Consider the following 17,114-nt stretch of genomic DNA (forward strand, 5'->3'; position numbering starts at 1 on the left):
AAGGATCCCAGAGGCCCTTGCAGATGTTTTTGCAAGTTTTGCCTACAGCTGTCTCGCACGGAGCTGCACTGGAACAATTCCCCAGTGATGGGAGTTAGGGACTTGAGGCTCTTCCATCCCATATAGTGGAGACAGGATAAGGCTCTGTGTCCCAGCCATGGAGAGAGTGTTCTTTATGGAGAGCACAGCTCTTTATAACAAAATTTGGCATTTTGCCATGATAAAAATTGGAGGGAGCCAGGCTCTTCTCACTGGTGCCAACCACTAGGACACAGACACAGGAAGTTCCTTCTGACCATGAGGAAGAACTTTACTGTGTGAGTGATCATGCACTGGAACAAGTTGTCCAGAGAGGTGTGGAGTGAGACAGAAAACAGCTGGCAATTAAACTTGGTAACACAATTTAAAAAGAAAGCAGGGATTCTTTATTATGTGTGTGCTGAATTCCCAGAAGGTATCTTCTCCAATATAGCTGTGTCCATAGTAAAATTCCATCATAACCATACATATTCATTGCAGTGTACTTCCTATACAGAAACATCACTTTTCCTAGAACTAATTTGCACGGATACCCCTCGGAAATCCTTTATGGTCCTAGAGGTCATCTAAAGGGGTTTCTGGTGTTCATACTCACTGAGTGCCCCTGAGAGGAAAGCTAATGTCTTCACAAACAATTTGATGGGTGAAGGTATGGGTGTTAAAGTCTTTGACATGGATCTTAATATCTCTGCCAACTTTGGGCAGCAGGTTTGTTGCAGAGCCCAGAGAGCTTGGTTCCTGAAACAGTCAAGGGTCTGCACAAGACTGAACTTCTGAATTTCGGGATAAAACAGTAGGTTCAAGATGGGAATATGTGGCAAGCAGTTCAGGAAGGCTGTACTTTCCAGTACCTCAGCAATAGGGAAAGGAAGAGGGCAACATGTGGCCGGAAGTTTAGGATAAAAGGCGGTTGTGCCTTCCAAAACCTTGAGAGAGAAAACCCTGCAGGCGTGTGCTCCAGTGAACTCTCCCTTTATTCAAATAAAGTTGCAGGACTCTTCTGTCTCCTTTTTGGACATAAACATCTGGAGTTTGTGGATTTTTCCTGACACCCCCAATGATGCAGATGACCTTGGCTTGAACTTCTTTTAGGACATGCGCTATTGCCTCTTGTTACATAGCTTTGCCACAAAAGCCACTATATTCCTCATTACCTGTTTATCCACTGGTTCCAGCTATATTTAGCATCCCATGTGTCTACTTTTATACTCCTTTATCTATTTTGCTAGTTAGTATTTAAGTTATATTTAGCAGCTTCAAGGGGAACCGAGTATTTCTATTCTCTCGGTTGTCTGTCAGGAGTCTCCCTCACTGGAGGTGCTCCAGAACTGTCTGCACACAATCCTGTACCGTGCGCTCTTGGACGACCCTGCTTGAGCGGGGAAGTTGGACCAAATGACCCACGGCGGTCCCTTGCAACCCGACCGCTCCTGTGATACATATTTGTTTTCTGAGCATTTGCAAGGAGACAGAAGGGTGGAGGGGAAATAGACGAGTTAAGACCGCCACTCATAGAGGCGGCGAGGAGAGAATCTCCCCGGTAGGCAGAGCTGCGTGACGGTCACTACGGAAATTAAAGCTCGCACGCTGCCGAGGGAAGCGGAAAGCGCTGCCGTGCCGGGGGCGGCGCTTCTCTCCCGGCTGCCGCAGCCATGGCGGCTCCCGCCGGGATGGTGCCGGTGCTGCCGGGGCTCTACGTGGGCGGCGCGGAGTCCTGCTCGTCCCCGGCGGCGCTGTCGGCGGCGGGGGTGGTGGCGGTGCTGACGGTGGACGCGGAGGAGCCGCCGGCCGTGCCGGGGCTGCGGGCCATGCACGTCCGGGCGCGGGACGAGCCGGGCGCGGACCTGCTGAGCCGCCTGGACGAGTGCGCCGCCTTCCTGGGCGCGGCCCGGGCGGGCGGCGGCGCCGCGCTCGTCCGCTGGTGAGCCCGGGGCCGCGGCGGGGCCCGGCGCCGTTCGCGGCGGCGCTGCCGCTGACGGGGCCGCCCTTGCCTTGCAGCCACGCCGGGGTGAGCCGCAGCGTGGCCGTGGTCGCCGCCTACCTGATGAAGACGCAGGGGCTGGGCTGGGAGGAGGCGCTGGCCGCCGTGAGGGCCGCCAAGCCGGACGCGCAGTGAGTGCCCCGCCCGCGGCCCCCCGGCCCGCCCGGCCGGCGCCCCCCTCACCCCGCTCACCCCGCTCTGCTCTCGGCCCCGCCGCAGGGTGAACCCGGGCTTCCAGGCGCAGCTGAAGCTCTACGAGGCGATGGGGTGCGCCGTGGACACCAGCAGCGTGCTCTACAAGCGGTACCGGCTGGAGATGCTCAGCGAGAGGTTCTCCGGTGAGTGGGAGCAGCGCGGGTGCGCGGAGCCGTCTCCCAGCCGGGAACGGGCTGTCCCGGGATGAGCCCTGTCAGAGGGGCTTGACTTCGAGTGTGGAGTCGAGCCTACCTCGGCCAGGGCAGGTATTCACGTTGCACCAGCCCTAGAGAATCCCAGCTCATCAGTGGGGGGGAAAAATGTGCCTTTGAAGATGCGTGGGAAATAAAATCTGTAAGGAGCTGTGCTCTTTAGCAAAGTGCAAAAAATGGTAAAGGTCAGTTTGATATTTTTCGTGATTTTTACATCCCTGGCAAAACAAACAGCATCCTCAGAAAATATGTCAATGTGATGAAAAAAATAACATGCAAAACTTGAGATAAAGTTGAAATGCAGGTAATGAAGTAAACTTTCATACCTTAATTTGCAAGACATACGTGTGCATCAGTGTAATTTTATAATAAAATTATAATCTTAAGCTTTTCTTGCAAGAGCTCAGTGTTGCATACTCATCATCACAGTGCTGTTGCCCTTTATCATTGCCCTTAGCAGTTCTCATTTCCAAGCAGACTTTCTAAATTTTGGGCACTCAGAATTGGCACAACTGCTCAGAAACCTCCTCTACCTTTACTTTCTGCTGAAGTAAGAACATAAAATAAAATATCATTATTTTACCATGGCTGAGGCCATAGTCTAGGTCCCAGTTCCTTGCATTAAGCAAATCCCAGTCTTAGGCATGGCGGGATGAGGCTCTTTTGTTTTTAGCTTAACCTACTGGAATTGGTAAGAGAGCAAATGAAAGGAAAGGTGGCTCCTGCAGGCTGTGACTGGGGCAGAGGCGCACTCCTGTCTCATTCCCAGGAATGCAGGGTGGCTGAACTGACCTGATTCACAACATGGTCCTGACCCCTCTGCAGAACCTCAAGACTTGCCCCGAGAAGTCTTTGCAGTTGATCCTACCACTATATGTCAAACTTTGAACACAGAGGTTCTCTACAGATGCAGGAAATGCAGGTACTTTATATATTAAAAATATGTATTTTTATGTATTTATAAAATACTTTATATTTCTCCTTAAAATGTCATTGTGAAATCTTCTCAAGAGTAGAATAACCTGTGTGAATCAATGGGCATGTCATTTTTGTCAGATCAGGGATGAGCTGTTGCCTAAGTTTCCATACTGTGTTTGCAAAAAAAAAAAAAAAAAAAATCGAAAGTACAAAATACAAAACCTTTTGTTCCCTGGAGTGGTGCTTGTGAACCCTCCAGACTAATCAAAAGAATGTATGATTTGTACTCCTGTTTAATATTCAGAGTCAGGAGGCCTATATCCTTATTTTCTATTGTCTGTAGATTTGTCCAGTTAAAAAACCCGTTTGTTTTACTTCTTTTTTCCCATGTCCTGGAGGGCAGACGCGCTCTGTTCCGTAGCTCCAGCATTTTGTCCCACACGGAAGGAATGGGACCGACAGCCTTTGCCCACAAGAGGATAACAGAGTCTGCCCGGCTTTCTGGGAATGGCCAGGAGAAGTGCACCTCCTACTTCATCGAGCCCGTGCAGTGGATGGAACCGGCATTGCTTGGAGTAATGGAAGGACAGGTGAAGTGGAGCATGCACTTTAGTCTTTGGATTTTTGGTTTGGGTTGTTTTTTTGGGTTTTTTTGCAAAGGCAGAATTGTGTTTCTTCCCTGAAAGGAAAACCCCCCGTACAAGGTCCTAGGCCTCGCCAGCGTTTCTGATGTAAATTTTGCAGCTTAGAGGCAGATGGTTAAATGTAAAATACTTTTTCACAAGGAAACCAGCTTATGCTCTGCTTGTGCTGACAACACCAGCCAGGATCTTGGAGAGGGTTTATCTGCTGTTTGTTTCTATTATTAAGATTTATGGGACTTCAGAAGCCTATTATGGTCTCAGGCTGACCGATTCCTTTAGACCCTGGTAAAACCATCTTGGAATCCCACCAGGTCCCAGCAGCTGCATCTCCACACCCTCCCATCTGCCAGCACAGCTGCCTGCTACGCCCCAGGGCTTAAAGAGCCCTTCCAGTTTGGCTTTTTGGCCTGTTTCTAACCTGTTTCCACATAAACACACGTCTTAGACTGAGTCCTGGGTTTTTCTTGCAGCTTCTGTGTCCCAAATGCACGTCAAAGCTGGGCTCCTTCAGCTGGAGGGGGGACCAGTGTTCCTGTGGCCGCTGGGTGACGCCGGCCTTCCAGATCCACAAAAGTCGAGTGGATGAAGTGAGGACATTGCCTGTTGGTAACTTCCAGACTGCCAAAACCTGAACTCATCACTTCACTTGATGGATTTCTTAACATCTACTGAGAACTACTAGTCCATGGTTGCCAGGAAATGAGCTTACGACTTCCTACCCCTTGTGAGTGAGGTGGTGGAATTACTTGAACACCTTCAGCTTGCTGTATCATTTATATATTCTATGACATACCAGAACACTTTCTTCAAAGAGGTGTTACAGAGTGGTCAAATCTACAAAATGGGCCAAGTGTGATGTTTTTAATGTATTCCTTATTTATGTGTTGCTGTTCACAGAAGGTCTCAACTCCTTATTCAAAAGGAGTTGCTGTGGGCAGTAGTGCTGCTCAGCTTCTGATCCAAAGTGCCAAGTGCCCTCAAATGGTACAATTACAGTTGATTTGCATGCTTGGCAGCAAAAGGCAAACTTACACTTACACTTTTATTGTATTAAAATTAATCCTAAAATACCTGCCACAAGAGTATTTTACTGCTTTGTAACTCTTTCATGTAATGTGCAAAGGGATTGTGCAAGCTGTAATGGAATGGGAGAACTGAAGTAAAGAGTCCATGCCAAATAACCGCTTGCAGTTTTGAAGAAATCCCTAGTGATGAAGCAATTTTCTTAAAGCAAGCTGTCACCTTTTGTGATGGGTTGCTGTGTACACCACTGTGTAGCATAGGTTTGGTTTGACATAAAAAAATAGGACAGATAAAACCTAATTTAAATCAATTTTATTTTCATTGACTTGAACAATTTTTTTAATTTATTTTTTTTTACACAATTTCCAGCAACGTACATTATGAAATATACAAGATAAAGTAGGTGGTGGGGTTCTGCCCATGTTGTAATTCCTCCCACAGCTGTGGAAGGAAGACTTGCAGGACACAGTGAACATCAGAATCTCAACACTGAAAACAGACACAAAACAAAAAGGACAAAAATATATATGAAACTTTGAACTGGTCACACTTCAGGGCCAGGTACAGCACAATAAATATTAGAACTGCATTATCTTAGACATCTTCTGTAAAGTTTATAACATCCTCTATTTAAAGAGATAAGAACATCTGGTTTCTAGCATGAAATGCTACATTGTACAGTGGTGAAGGGTACAAACGATGAGCCCAGCAAGGGCTTGGATGGTGACTACTCATTCACACATGCTCGTTGATAAAATAAGCAGCATACACCAAAAGTTTAGTGAGCTGTAAACTTAAGCGTTCACTACCAGAATATCAGCTGGAGGAGCAGTTTCTTTTCGGGAGAACCAGAAATAGTCAATCCCTTTAAGTTTCAGCTGGGCTCTCCCCTGACAAACAGTGGGTTGATACCATAATGGAAGTGGCAGCATTTGGTCCGTAGCACAAGATCCCTTTGCATCACTACTGTTCAAAGCTGGCGCCGGTGGAAATACTTCAGTGCAGAATTAACGCTCACGCAGGCACGGTGTCACCAACAACAGGTGCTGTCTCAGGACTAACAAAGCAGTAGGTGGCAGCTGGAACCCAGCTGGGCACGGGATGCCACCTGACACAATCGAGAGGGAGAGACTGGAGAGGATGCCAGCATCTCTCTCTCTTGCACTCTGGAGCAATGGGATGAGTGCTGGGCTCGGGGAGTTTGACAGAAAGGCTGCGCTCTGCTCATTCCTCATCTCAGTCTAGTTTTACCAATAAAAAAGCCCAAGAGACAGCAGTTTCAGCTGCTTGACAGAGTGCTTCCAGAGCACAGAGCAGAAGACCAGAGCCACTGGTTTCTCTTGCATCGTAATCAACAAGGCAGGAGTAAATACATTTTGTACTCGTCAACCTTCCCCCATTCATCCCCTGCCCCCAGCTGAGCATCATACATTCCTCTTACACAAGAACTGGGGACCTTCTGTGCCACCACCCAACAGGCCAGGTGAGCACAGGTGGAGGAAGAAGGCTAAGCACGTGCTTTCCTTTCCTTGGCATAACCTGGGCATTGCACTGGGGGCAACTGCACTGGCAGAGCACCACCAAGGAAGGACCACGCTGTGGTCAGCACATGTGGCATCACTGTACCTTGCCAACCATGCCTTGCAGTACATGGCAGCATCACAAGTTTCACAAAGTAAAGCAGCTGAGTGTCAGGAAATTTTACAGGATGAAAGGGAGCCAAGAAGGTAAAATTCTGCTGGAAGCTGAGCACCTGTGTGGCTTTGATTTTAGTTGATGCTGAGTCCAACAGTCCTATCTGCATTAAGTAGGAAGATAAAATTGTATTTCTCCAGTGTACAAAATTATACCAGTCGCTTGCATATGCTCATCTTCTAGTTAGTCCCTTCTTGAAGAGGACCAGAACTACCACATTTCAGTACCAAAAGACTCAGCTGAGAGACTCAGCAATGACAGAGTAGTGAAGAATTTTTGGTTGTATAAACATGTCATCAGAATATGGTCAAAAATTCTGTTTGAGAACAAGGAGTTCTATGTCTGATAGTCACTTAGCAAAGTGGCAGGTGTAAATGCCCTTCCCACTGCCAGCTCGCAATGTACTGCATGACTGCATGAAGACCTATACCTCCTCTGCCTGTGCAGCTCAACTGGTTACACCCCGAGGTGAAAGACTGGTTACCAGGAGAGCTGGGAGAGGAAAGGTGAAATTTTTCCCACCCTAGAAGTGTACAACAGCATTTCCTCACTCAGCCAGGCCCATTCACACATCACTCACCACTTCAGACACACAAAGCAATGCCAAATACAAACTAAGAGGAATGTTTCTTGTAAAGACACTCTCTGAGTATGAACAGGGGAAACACAGGGTTATTTATCAACTCAAGTACTGTTGCATCATTCTTGTAAGGTAGGGAAGCAGAGGAGCTGAGATGAGGAACTGAGAGGACAAACTGGACTGGTCACAGAGGTCGAGCCTAGTCTTCCAGACTGCGAAATGCATTCTGCATATCCTCAAACAGCTGAGCATAGTCCGCCTTGATTTTTGTTTCACCATCTTTGACAGGGTCCTGAAAGAATACAGCAAGTAAACAGATCCATCAGGAAAAGTCCATGGTAATTAAGTTAGCCGTGGTTTGCCACTGCTGTAACCTCTTGACCTCATGATTAACACTTGCCAACTGCAGAGCAGGCACTGTAGCTCTGTCTTTGCATCCTGCCTGTCTCACCATAGCCACAGGGTTTAAATCTCATTCTCTTCCCACATTAGTGAGCAGGCAGAATGGGTACTGGAAAGAGATTTTTTTTTTTTTCATGAGCAGTGGTTACTGTAAAGCACTGTAAAACAAATGATTTGGAAAGCAATCAAAAACACTGAGGGTCTTGGTTAATGCTGTGTGATTTAAGAGCTGCAGTGGTTAATACCAGCTCCTATCCCCACACCAAATGCAGTGAATCCCCAGTAAATTGAAGAGTTACTCTGCAATTACTTAGAGGTTTTTTGGTTCAAATTAAAATGTATGGTATAATCATTAAAATCTCAAAAATATCTTTGTACAGCTTCATTTTCTCAGAATATTTTTCATGAAAGACAAATGGAAAAAATTTATCAGCTTTGCTGTGAGGCTGCAATGTTTTCTCTGCAAGAAGCATTAACTGTTGGGCTGTGAAATCTGCTCAATGTCTTCACCATGCTCCTCTGAATGCTAAGATCCTCTGGGGTCAATGTAACTCTTGGTAAACACAGAGGCTTTACACGTGTGGATGCACTACTTCTTACACTGTGTCTCCAAAGTACCCAACCGCAGGATGCAGGACATGTGAATCCTCACACCTGTCAGACTGTGAGCTGGGGAATACAATTTTCCTTTCATAACTATTAGAGTCCAGCTCCACTTAACATATATTCACTCTCTGGATTCCCTTTTTCAGCCACGCTGTCCACTGCTCTGCTGTACCTCAGGTGCCTGCTGGTGGGCCAGGGTTTGTAGGGAGTGTTTTAATTATTCTATCTACATAAGCAGCTCTCAAAGAAGCTCATGTCCCCAAGGGCATCTTGTTATGTTCTTGATGCTTTGAGAACATATCCCAGGAACTCACGTACTGCAGAAACAAGCCAGTACTCTGCAGGAACAGAATACACTGGCATGGCAGAATATTTAATTCTAAACATATTTAATCCACTGCTACTTGTTCTCCAACGATTTGCAGTATTGACTTACATGAGTTTTAACAGAGTAAGCATTACATTTCATAGAGGAGATCAGACAGTATCACAGGTTGCCGTTGTCCTACCAGTAACTGCTACACCAGCATGCTCTGGAGGAGTTTTAGTAAAGCTGTACCCTAAAATGAGAGCTACTGAAGTTACCCAGAGCAGGTGCTCCAATCCACTTGTTTTGTCTTAAACCCATGCTAAAGTTACTCCTCCCTTCCTCTCCCCACTTCAAGCAGTCTTTTATATTAGAGACCGGTATAAGCAGCCTGAAGTTTAAATCGAGGAGAAACTGAATGATAGAAATGTTAACTGAGCTATTGCAAATAGCAGTTAAGGAAAGAAACGCTCCTGCAGTAACATATGACATATCCCATGTTTGGCTTCAGGCTGCTTCTCTCTGACAATAGTCTCATTTGAACATGTTATAATATTTTTACAGAATTTTATCACAAAACCCCCAAAGCAAACTGGAAAAGATGCTTGTACTGTTACATGACTATATGTAACACAAAAGAGACTGCTGAAGGTGGGGTTGCCAAGGCTGTGCAGTGAGCATCAGCTGACTGGATTTCTGCACTGACCTCTGCTCACAAACCAATTCTTTACTATCTTCAAAATGATGGCAAAGAGTCTCTGTTCACAGACCTTTATCAAAGGTCCTGGAAGCTCACAGAAGAAGCAGGACAGCCCACTTCTTTACAAACATACCTTGAACTTCATGGAGGTAAGTCTGTAGAGGATTTCGCTCATGTTCTCTCGGATGATGGACCACGTGATCTTATTGTCACTCTGAGCTGTGGTTTCTACAGCGCGGCGTGCCATGTCATAAAATGCAATCATGTTGGAAAGCATTCCCACTGTTTTATAGAAAGGGCAGAACCTGATGGAATAGAAGAGGACCTGTCAGGCATCTTAGAACAGTTATCAGCATCCTCCCCTGACAGAAAGAGTGCCAGCCTGCTTTCCTCCAGGGATTTTTAATGTATACTGCCAAAGGAGAGGGGCTGCTTCAAATAGGTCCCACATTTTTAAATAGTAAAATTGCAGGCCAAGACAATCATCCTGACTGAAGCTGAGGTTTGTGAAACAGTACCCAAATACTCAGGCAAAATAGGAGTGAACAGGAACTGCTGCTCTACAAGTCTCACATTTCAATGTGTGCCAGTGCTAACAAGTAAAGGAAAACAATGAGCAGCCAACAGAATTCCTCCTTCCTGTTTTGTCCATCAAGGGAGCAGGCTTCCTCCTAACAGGCTGGGATGACAGCTCTGCAAGTTTCTTTGCTCACAAGAAAGGCAGTTTCTCTATGACAAGAGCACTTCCTGCAGTTCCATTTTTAATGGGTAGGTGAGTGCCATAAAGGTACCTCATTATTTATGTGCTACTTCCTGTGCTTCCGATAGCATACACACATACCTGTCCTAGTAACCTGATCAAAGGCACACACTGTTACAAAATGATGGATGTCAACATTTCTAGTGATGAAGTACTCAAGACTTCCTGATCTACCTGGGCTGGGGAGTAAGATGAAGTACAAAAAGGCCCCTTGTCAGGCTGTTAAAACACAAGGATACAATGGAAAGAAGAAAAGAAGAGTTCACTAGGGAGAAAGAGAGAGTAAGGGTTTTTTGATGGATGAAACTTACTCAAGAATTATGCAATAGTAACTGAAAGCAGATTCTTGCAGTCCCCTGTGTATTGATGGAATAAACAGAATACTTTGGATGTTGTCTATGAAAATAAAGCAGTCCTGTCCTCCTCCTCAGATGTTCTACTGCAGAAACATTGGCTAACAGAACAATAGAGGAGGACCTGGGAACCCCAAAGGGTTCTACTCTCAGAAGGGGTATGCATGCCTTGGGTAAAACAATGTGAATGCACTGCTGAACAAGCTACCAAAGCACAGTTCTTTCACTTCTTTACAGACAGTAACACTAATTTCTGCATTGCTCAGCTTCCATGTGAAATAACTGTATCAATCCAGACTGCACGGGACTAAGAGGGCAGAGCGGCCAGTCAGATCTCACCTGTCATAAGGCGTGTAACCATTCTGCTGCAAGAAGTCATCTTTTATCAGCTTGGCAACCTCCAAGGTAATTTTATCTGTTTCTGCCAAGGAAGCCTAGAAAAGTAAGGTAAACAGTTAGTTTAGTACTCAAGTCCATGAAGACACAGAATGTCCTGGCCAAGAACAGCTGTCTTTCAGTACCTGTCTTCCCACCCTCCTAAGACAGGATTAAGCAGAGCTCTGTCTTTTGGGTATTTTTCACTCCCTGCTACAGAACAGCCAATTTAACTGATTGCCACATTAAGATGGGCCAAAAAGTTACTAAGTCTGCTTTAGGTCTATCTGATGATAAAGGGAACTTCCTTCCCACTGTTTAACACCATGGAAAAGTCACCAGACACTGAAAATGCACATGGCTTTGCTATGAGATACATTGAAATGTCACCCTCCTAGATAAGGAAAAATTAATTTTTACCTTCCTCAACCCCTATGAAAGAAAGGCTAGATCTCACTGTGCTAAATCAAGAAGCAAGCTAAAGGATTTGGTACTAGTCTGCACCTTTACCAATGTCCTTTTCCCATCTGGCATTCAAGAAAAGAAAAGGATTTGATGAAAATCCCTCTCATACTCCACAGGAAAGCCACAACTGCTGCACACTGCTGATCTTGGCACCACTTGGCTCTTGGTTGCTCTTCTCCACCTTCATCATCCTTTTGCTGAAGGGGCCTGATTAAGCTTTAAATAGTCCAACTTGCTTTCTAGACAGGAAGTTTAGACCTTCTTTCATGAGGAGACTAACAGCATTCAGAGCTAAAAAGAAAAATCTACACTGACACAATTCCCCCTTTCTAAAGGTTTGTTGCAGTTGTTAGCCAAGCTCAGATGGAAAGGAACTGTCAAAGATAACATCTCTGAGAAAAAAATCACCAGTTCCAGTAATTCTATGGTGAGAACAATGCCTAGTCACAAGTACTTGCTTATGAATATCCCTTCCACACCAAGAACCTAATCCTACCCTGCTTTGCAAACCACTCTTTTAGAAGATGGTTTTGTAAATAGAGAACTTGAGAAAGTCCTATGACCCCATTTCCTTTTTTTCCAAAGACAGATCAAGAGAAGAGAGCTCTACAAGGCAGGATGAGATGAAAGGTCTCGTCTTGGTTGGACTAGAACATCAGTGAAGAGACAGAGCACCATGAGCAAACTTCCTCCATGTAACTGTATTTAATATATGTTACTACACACTACTACAGCTCTGTAAATCATAATAGCTCATCTGAACATCACAGAATTAAAGTACTGTCAAGCATGAGCCAGAAACCTGCCAATTGTCATATTTACAGTGCTGAGCAGAAACACAGTTTTTACTGGGTCCTTTCTGAGAGCTTTCAATGGAAATTTTCCTGTCCAAGTTTAGCTTTCTCTTCAAAACATTGAAGTGAAAAAAGGAAATTAAAGAATGCCTGCAAAATGGAGCCATATGTCACAGGTTTCCAAAAGAAAAAACAGAATCACAAGTTCTTTAAAAAGCAGACTTCACTTTGTTTCCACAGGCCAACTTGTAAATGCCAACACCTCTGTCCTGCAGCTGGCAACATGGTTTCTAAGAACTGTAACCCTTCAGATGACTTCAACAGTAAAGATGAGTTTGCATAATTTCTCTACAAAGACTGCTTCCTATGGAATAGTATTTAAGTTGCAGCAAAGGGCAAATCAGCCATAGAACTGAATAGAATAGAACACTAAAGCAAGTGAACTTTAAAGCAAGCAGTAGATGTCCCAATATCATTTACATGAGAAAAGCAGCACCAAGCCAAGGTTTAGCAAATCTGAAAAACTATTTGTCATTAGAAGTCAAACAACATATAGGAAAGTTGGAATAAAGCACAGTTTGAGGTGAGAGGGTTTGACATCTCCCAGTGATCTTCTGTGTGCAATGCAGTATCTGTCAGGTCTGCTCTAAAACATGGTCAAAAGCCTGCACTAGCCATAAGGAAATGGACGATGGCTCAATGACACCACATCTGGTCACTCACCTTCCCAACAAGCTGCACAATCTCTGCAAGGTCCTCTTCCTCCTGTAGGATCTCTTTGGCCTTTGTCCTGAGAGGGACAAACTCTGTGAAATGTTTGTCGTAGTACTCGTCCAGGGCTCGCGTGTATTTGCTGTAGCTGATCAGCCAGTTCACAGATGGGAAGTGCTTGCGCTGGGCCAGCTTCTTATCCAGGCCCCAGAAAACCTGCCAGAAGCCAGAAAGGTCAATCAGCTCTCCAAATCAAAAGTGAACTAAAATAACTGAAGGCAATTAAAAAAAAATAGAGGAAGTCAAGCAAATTGGAGTTAATGCAGCATAGCAAAGGCTTCACAAATGGAAGCCTGGGAGCCTGGTAACTACAGCAGTGAGATTCAAATAACACTTCTCAAAAAAATGATGCAACTTCTAAGCTGAGTTCAGATTTCTTCAGCTTGAGACTGCTCACGAGGGAGCAGTTAGCCACAGCAATGTCAATATTGGACTCTATGGAAAACGGAGACCAAATAGATGTAACTGCTTTTCCCAAAACTACAAACAGTTGCAAGACACTCCCAGTCAGCTTCTCTGAGGATTTTTTGTGGTTTCAATGCACCTATAGTGGTCTGCTTTCCATCTCAGCTGGAACAGATACATCTGCAGCGCAGCTCAATGGGCAGCACTTAAAAAGCACACAGATATCCCTGAGCAGGCAGTGTTGGAAGGAATTGCTGCTTTCACTCCCTCTTCCAAAGGGATCTCAAACACATCAGCTTGAGACCATCTCACAAGGTCGCCTTTCACAGTGTTAGAACATATTCCAAAATACCCTATAACGCTGCCTGTGTCAAATCAAAGCCCTCTCACCCCAGCCACTGGCACAAATGTGCGCAAGTACAACCATTTGGAGTCTAACAAAGTGGACAGAAGAGCTGCAACCTTGTGGGACGTACCTGAACAATGCCCAGGGTAGCAGATGTGACAGGATCAGAGAAGTCACCACCTGGGGGAGAGACACTGAGCAGGAAGAGATAGGGAAAGGTTATCAGAGTTGCTTTCAAGTTCAAAGTGAAGTCCTGAACATATGACTGACTGCATAGCTCAGTGCAGAGAAACCAGAAAAGTCAACATGACTTCAAGTAAATAACAGATTGCAATATGTTTGCACAAAGTGCTTGATGCATACCCACACAGAGGTAATATCAAGCATATGTATGAAATAGTTACATCAGTGACAGATTGACAGTATTAAGGTGTAATTTCAGTCATGTTAGCTGCAGGTAGTAACTCCAGCTTGGATCAAACCTGTCTCAACTAGAACAGATTCAGCAAGAGTGCTGATAGAACATCATGAATACACAGTGCAGTGATTTTACAGAAAACAGTATGCCAATTTGAAATTATTTTTGATATTCACCTATAACTACATTTGTGCTTGACACTCCAATACATGCTTTCCCAGAGATTAAAAAAAATTGTCTTCCAATCTCAAAAGCAGAAAGCCCTTGCATACATAGGTTGTGAACAGAACTAAGCAGAGCAAAAAATCAGCTCTGGGTGTTCTTGCAGATGCCAGGGGCCCTTCTGAAAACAGAGGGAATCTACTTTGCCCAGGGTACAATACACAAACCAGTATAACCTAGGAGAATGCCTGCAGACAACATGCTTATCACAGCACATCACAGCCTGAGATACACTGCTCCATGGAATTCTACTCTATTTGAGCATGACAGTTGTGATTCATTATACCCCCAAGAGCACACGCTGCTGCTCTAACTGCCCCTTCTTTCCTGCTCTGAGCATGGTTTGACATACTTTTCAGAGAGCCCTAATGACATTCTTCCCTGAGCCACTTGATCCGATTGCTGTGCCTGTGATTCCACAGAGCTACCTGTCCGCATTCATTCCTTCTGCCCCCACGCACAATTTAGCGGCAGCTCTGGGCGAACAGAGACTAAGCATCTACCTACTCACTCTGATATCTTTAACAGCTGCACAGAGCAACGAGACCTTTTCATCTGAAAAAAAGGTACTGTGTCATACAAAACAGGGGCAGAGGCAAAGCAACGCAACACTCACGCTCCAACGATGCTGACGCTGCCTTCCCTCTCAGGATTGCCCAGACATTTCACTCTCCCGGCTCGCTCATAGAAAGAGGCCAGCCGGGCACCGAGGTAGGCTGGATAACCACTGTCTGCAAACCAACACACAGAGATTCACTCAAAGGCTCCCAGTTTGAAGGGCTGCATTTACAAGCCTAGGCTGAAGAAAGAGTACTCACCAGCTGGCATTTCAGCCAGTCGCCCTGAGATTTCCCTGAGGGCCTCAGCCCACCGGGAAGTAGAGTCTGCCATCATACTGACATGGTAGCCCATATCCCGGAAATACTCGGACAGGGTGATTCCTGTGACAAAGACAACAGCCTGCTGCGGGATACAGTGCAGAAAGGAATTCTATGCTTATATGTCATCATAAATATGTAAATAAACCAAATTATTTGATTTACATTTCGATGGAAACAGACAATGGAAGTTATTCTTTCTTCCTGCTTATGTCCCTGCTGTCTTTTTTTTGCTGTTGTTATTTATTTCTTCTCACTCACCTCATTTTTTGTTTATGAGCCACTCAGATTCATCTTACATTCATGTGTATTTCTTTGAAGAGACACTGCAATGTCACTGATGCTACTCTTTCCCTCACTGAAACCATGAACAAAGACTCTTCTAACTGAAAAATGTCTCCCTCCCTTTCAAACCACCAGAATACAAGAGTGAGAAAAGGTTGTGTTTTATCTGAGTTATGTGACAACTGTTCATAAAAAAGGACTTTAAAAAAAGCCTTTAAGATGCTGCAAAGGAAATATTAATCTACCAGCTCAGAGAATACTATTCCTGTCCATTATGTAGCTGTACTTGTCAGCAAAAAGCTAGTCAAAACCTAAAGCTTACAGAATGAACACATGCAGAAAACCTACACAAGTCCTGGCACAGTAAATTCACCTTATAAACAAAATTTACTCAATATTCAGAAATGGCAATTATATGCAAGCAAGATACTAAGACTTGGTGCAGGCAAGGTCTGAAAGGGTTTACTTCTGAAACTAAACTGGCTTCTCGATATGGTCATCTCAGGACCTGAAGATACTAGAGCATGATGGCTTGCTTTATACAGACAAGTTTCTCTATCCTCTTGTAAATCTTACCAGTATAGATGGAGGCCTCTCTGGCAGCCACGGGCATGTTGGAAGTATTTGCTACCAGAGCTGTTCTCTTCATGATGCTTTCTACCTTGCCATCAACTTCCATTGTTAACTAAAATGCAAGAAAAGGAAAAACACCCAAACTGTAACAGTAGCAAGATTTTTTTTGTTAATTTTTCCGCTGCTTGGTTTTTTTTTTTACTGTTTTACTTGCCTTGTATCAGGATACTCTCCTCACAGCTACTCTACCAAGAGCAGAGATGAGATTGAAAATTTTAGGATATGTTGGTTTGTCTTTCAGACTACACAGAGCTTAATTTTTTTAATCTACCTGCTTCAGCCTCACCTCATCTTCTGCAACTACCAAATCCCTATTGATCCCATTCAAGTAAGTAATGACAAACCCACTGCACAAGGAAGCACATGGTCCTCTCTCAGATTTCCAGGCTGAAAGATCTAAAAATTCTTAGCCTGCTGTCATAAGTCCATTAGGAATTGGAGAGCTTTTTTCCCCCATCTACAAGAAGCCAAGCTAGTATTTGACAACTGGACATAAAACCACTTTTTTAACCCCAATGAAGCCTTACAAGCACCTGAACAACAGAATGCACACCCTGACATTGTGTAGAATTCCATTTATGAATACCCTGGGATTTGCCTTCTTCAGGGCTACCTCAGCTTGACTTTCCCACCTTGCCACCAATCAACAGACCCAAGCCTTTCAGCCCCTATTTCTGACAGTGAAGTTTCTACCTGACAGTTCATACACATGACCCTGGCACGACAACTTCACTAAAACACAGTAAAAGGTACAAGGATTGGTAAACCTGTTGCTTGGTTGTTCTTTGTTCGTTGTTTTTTTTAAATTAAAAAGGCATTTTCTATTTAATTCAAAAGGTATTTCAAAGCTTAACATGTCAAACTAATATCTGGTAACTGTATCACCATCCTGCAACTTATAATGAACGCTGCATTTTCTATGCATGGTCAAGTTAGAGACATGACCAGCAACAGGTGAGATGCTTACAACTGTGAGAAATTCTTCTCTGACATTCATTCTGGCTGTACTTTAAACAACTTAGAAGGCACACACAAAAACTAGTCCAGATGTCTACTGAGGGGCCACTGAAATAATTCTTTAACAAGCCAAAAGGGATTTTTGCCAGA

The 17,114-nt window shown here is 44.5% G+C and overlaps 2 protein-coding genes across 2 annotated transcripts in view; one reads left to right on the forward strand and one right to left on the reverse strand.

Moving 5' to 3' along the window:
- Nucleotides 1-1,691: 1,691 nt before the first annotated feature.
- On the forward strand, nt 1,692-5,158 carry DUSP12 (dual specificity phosphatase 12; the record flags this gene model as incomplete). Its single annotated transcript, XM_084224558.1, has 6 exons — nt 1,692-1,960; nt 2,038-2,151; nt 2,240-2,358; nt 3,253-3,349; nt 3,749-3,935; nt 4,460-5,158. 6 exons carry the CDS (start codon nt 1,692-1,694, stop codon nt 4,619-4,621), a joined length of 948 nt encoding a protein of 315 aa, XP_084080684.1. The 3' UTR covers nt 4,622-5,158.
- Nucleotides 5,159-5,329: 171 nt separating this feature from the next.
- The window catches only part of ATP6V1A (ATPase H+ transporting V1 subunit A), a 30,304-nt gene continuing 18,519 nt past the window's right edge, over nt 5,330-17,114 (reverse strand). The window contains exons 8-15 of the mRNA XM_084224027.1: nt 15,951-16,059; nt 15,030-15,152; nt 14,828-14,942; nt 13,702-13,765; nt 12,773-12,976; nt 10,755-10,849; nt 9,436-9,607; nt 5,330-7,579 (exon numbers count right to left, since the gene is read on the reverse strand). Of these exons, the coding sequence (XP_084080153.1) occupies nt 7,487-7,579; nt 9,436-9,607; nt 10,755-10,849; nt 12,773-12,976; nt 13,702-13,765; nt 14,828-14,942; nt 15,030-15,152; nt 15,951-16,059 (975 nt within the window). The 3' untranslated portion in view covers nt 5,330-7,486. The remainder of the gene's footprint in view (nt 7,580-9,435; nt 9,608-10,754; nt 10,850-12,772; nt 12,977-13,701; nt 13,766-14,827; nt 14,943-15,029; nt 15,153-15,950; nt 16,060-17,114) is intronic.

Source organism: Fringilla coelebs, assembly GCF_963513975.1.
Source record: "Fringilla coelebs genome assembly, chromosome: 2".
In the NCBI taxonomy this organism is placed as follows: Eukaryota; Metazoa; Chordata; class Aves; order Passeriformes; family Fringillidae; genus Fringilla; species Fringilla coelebs.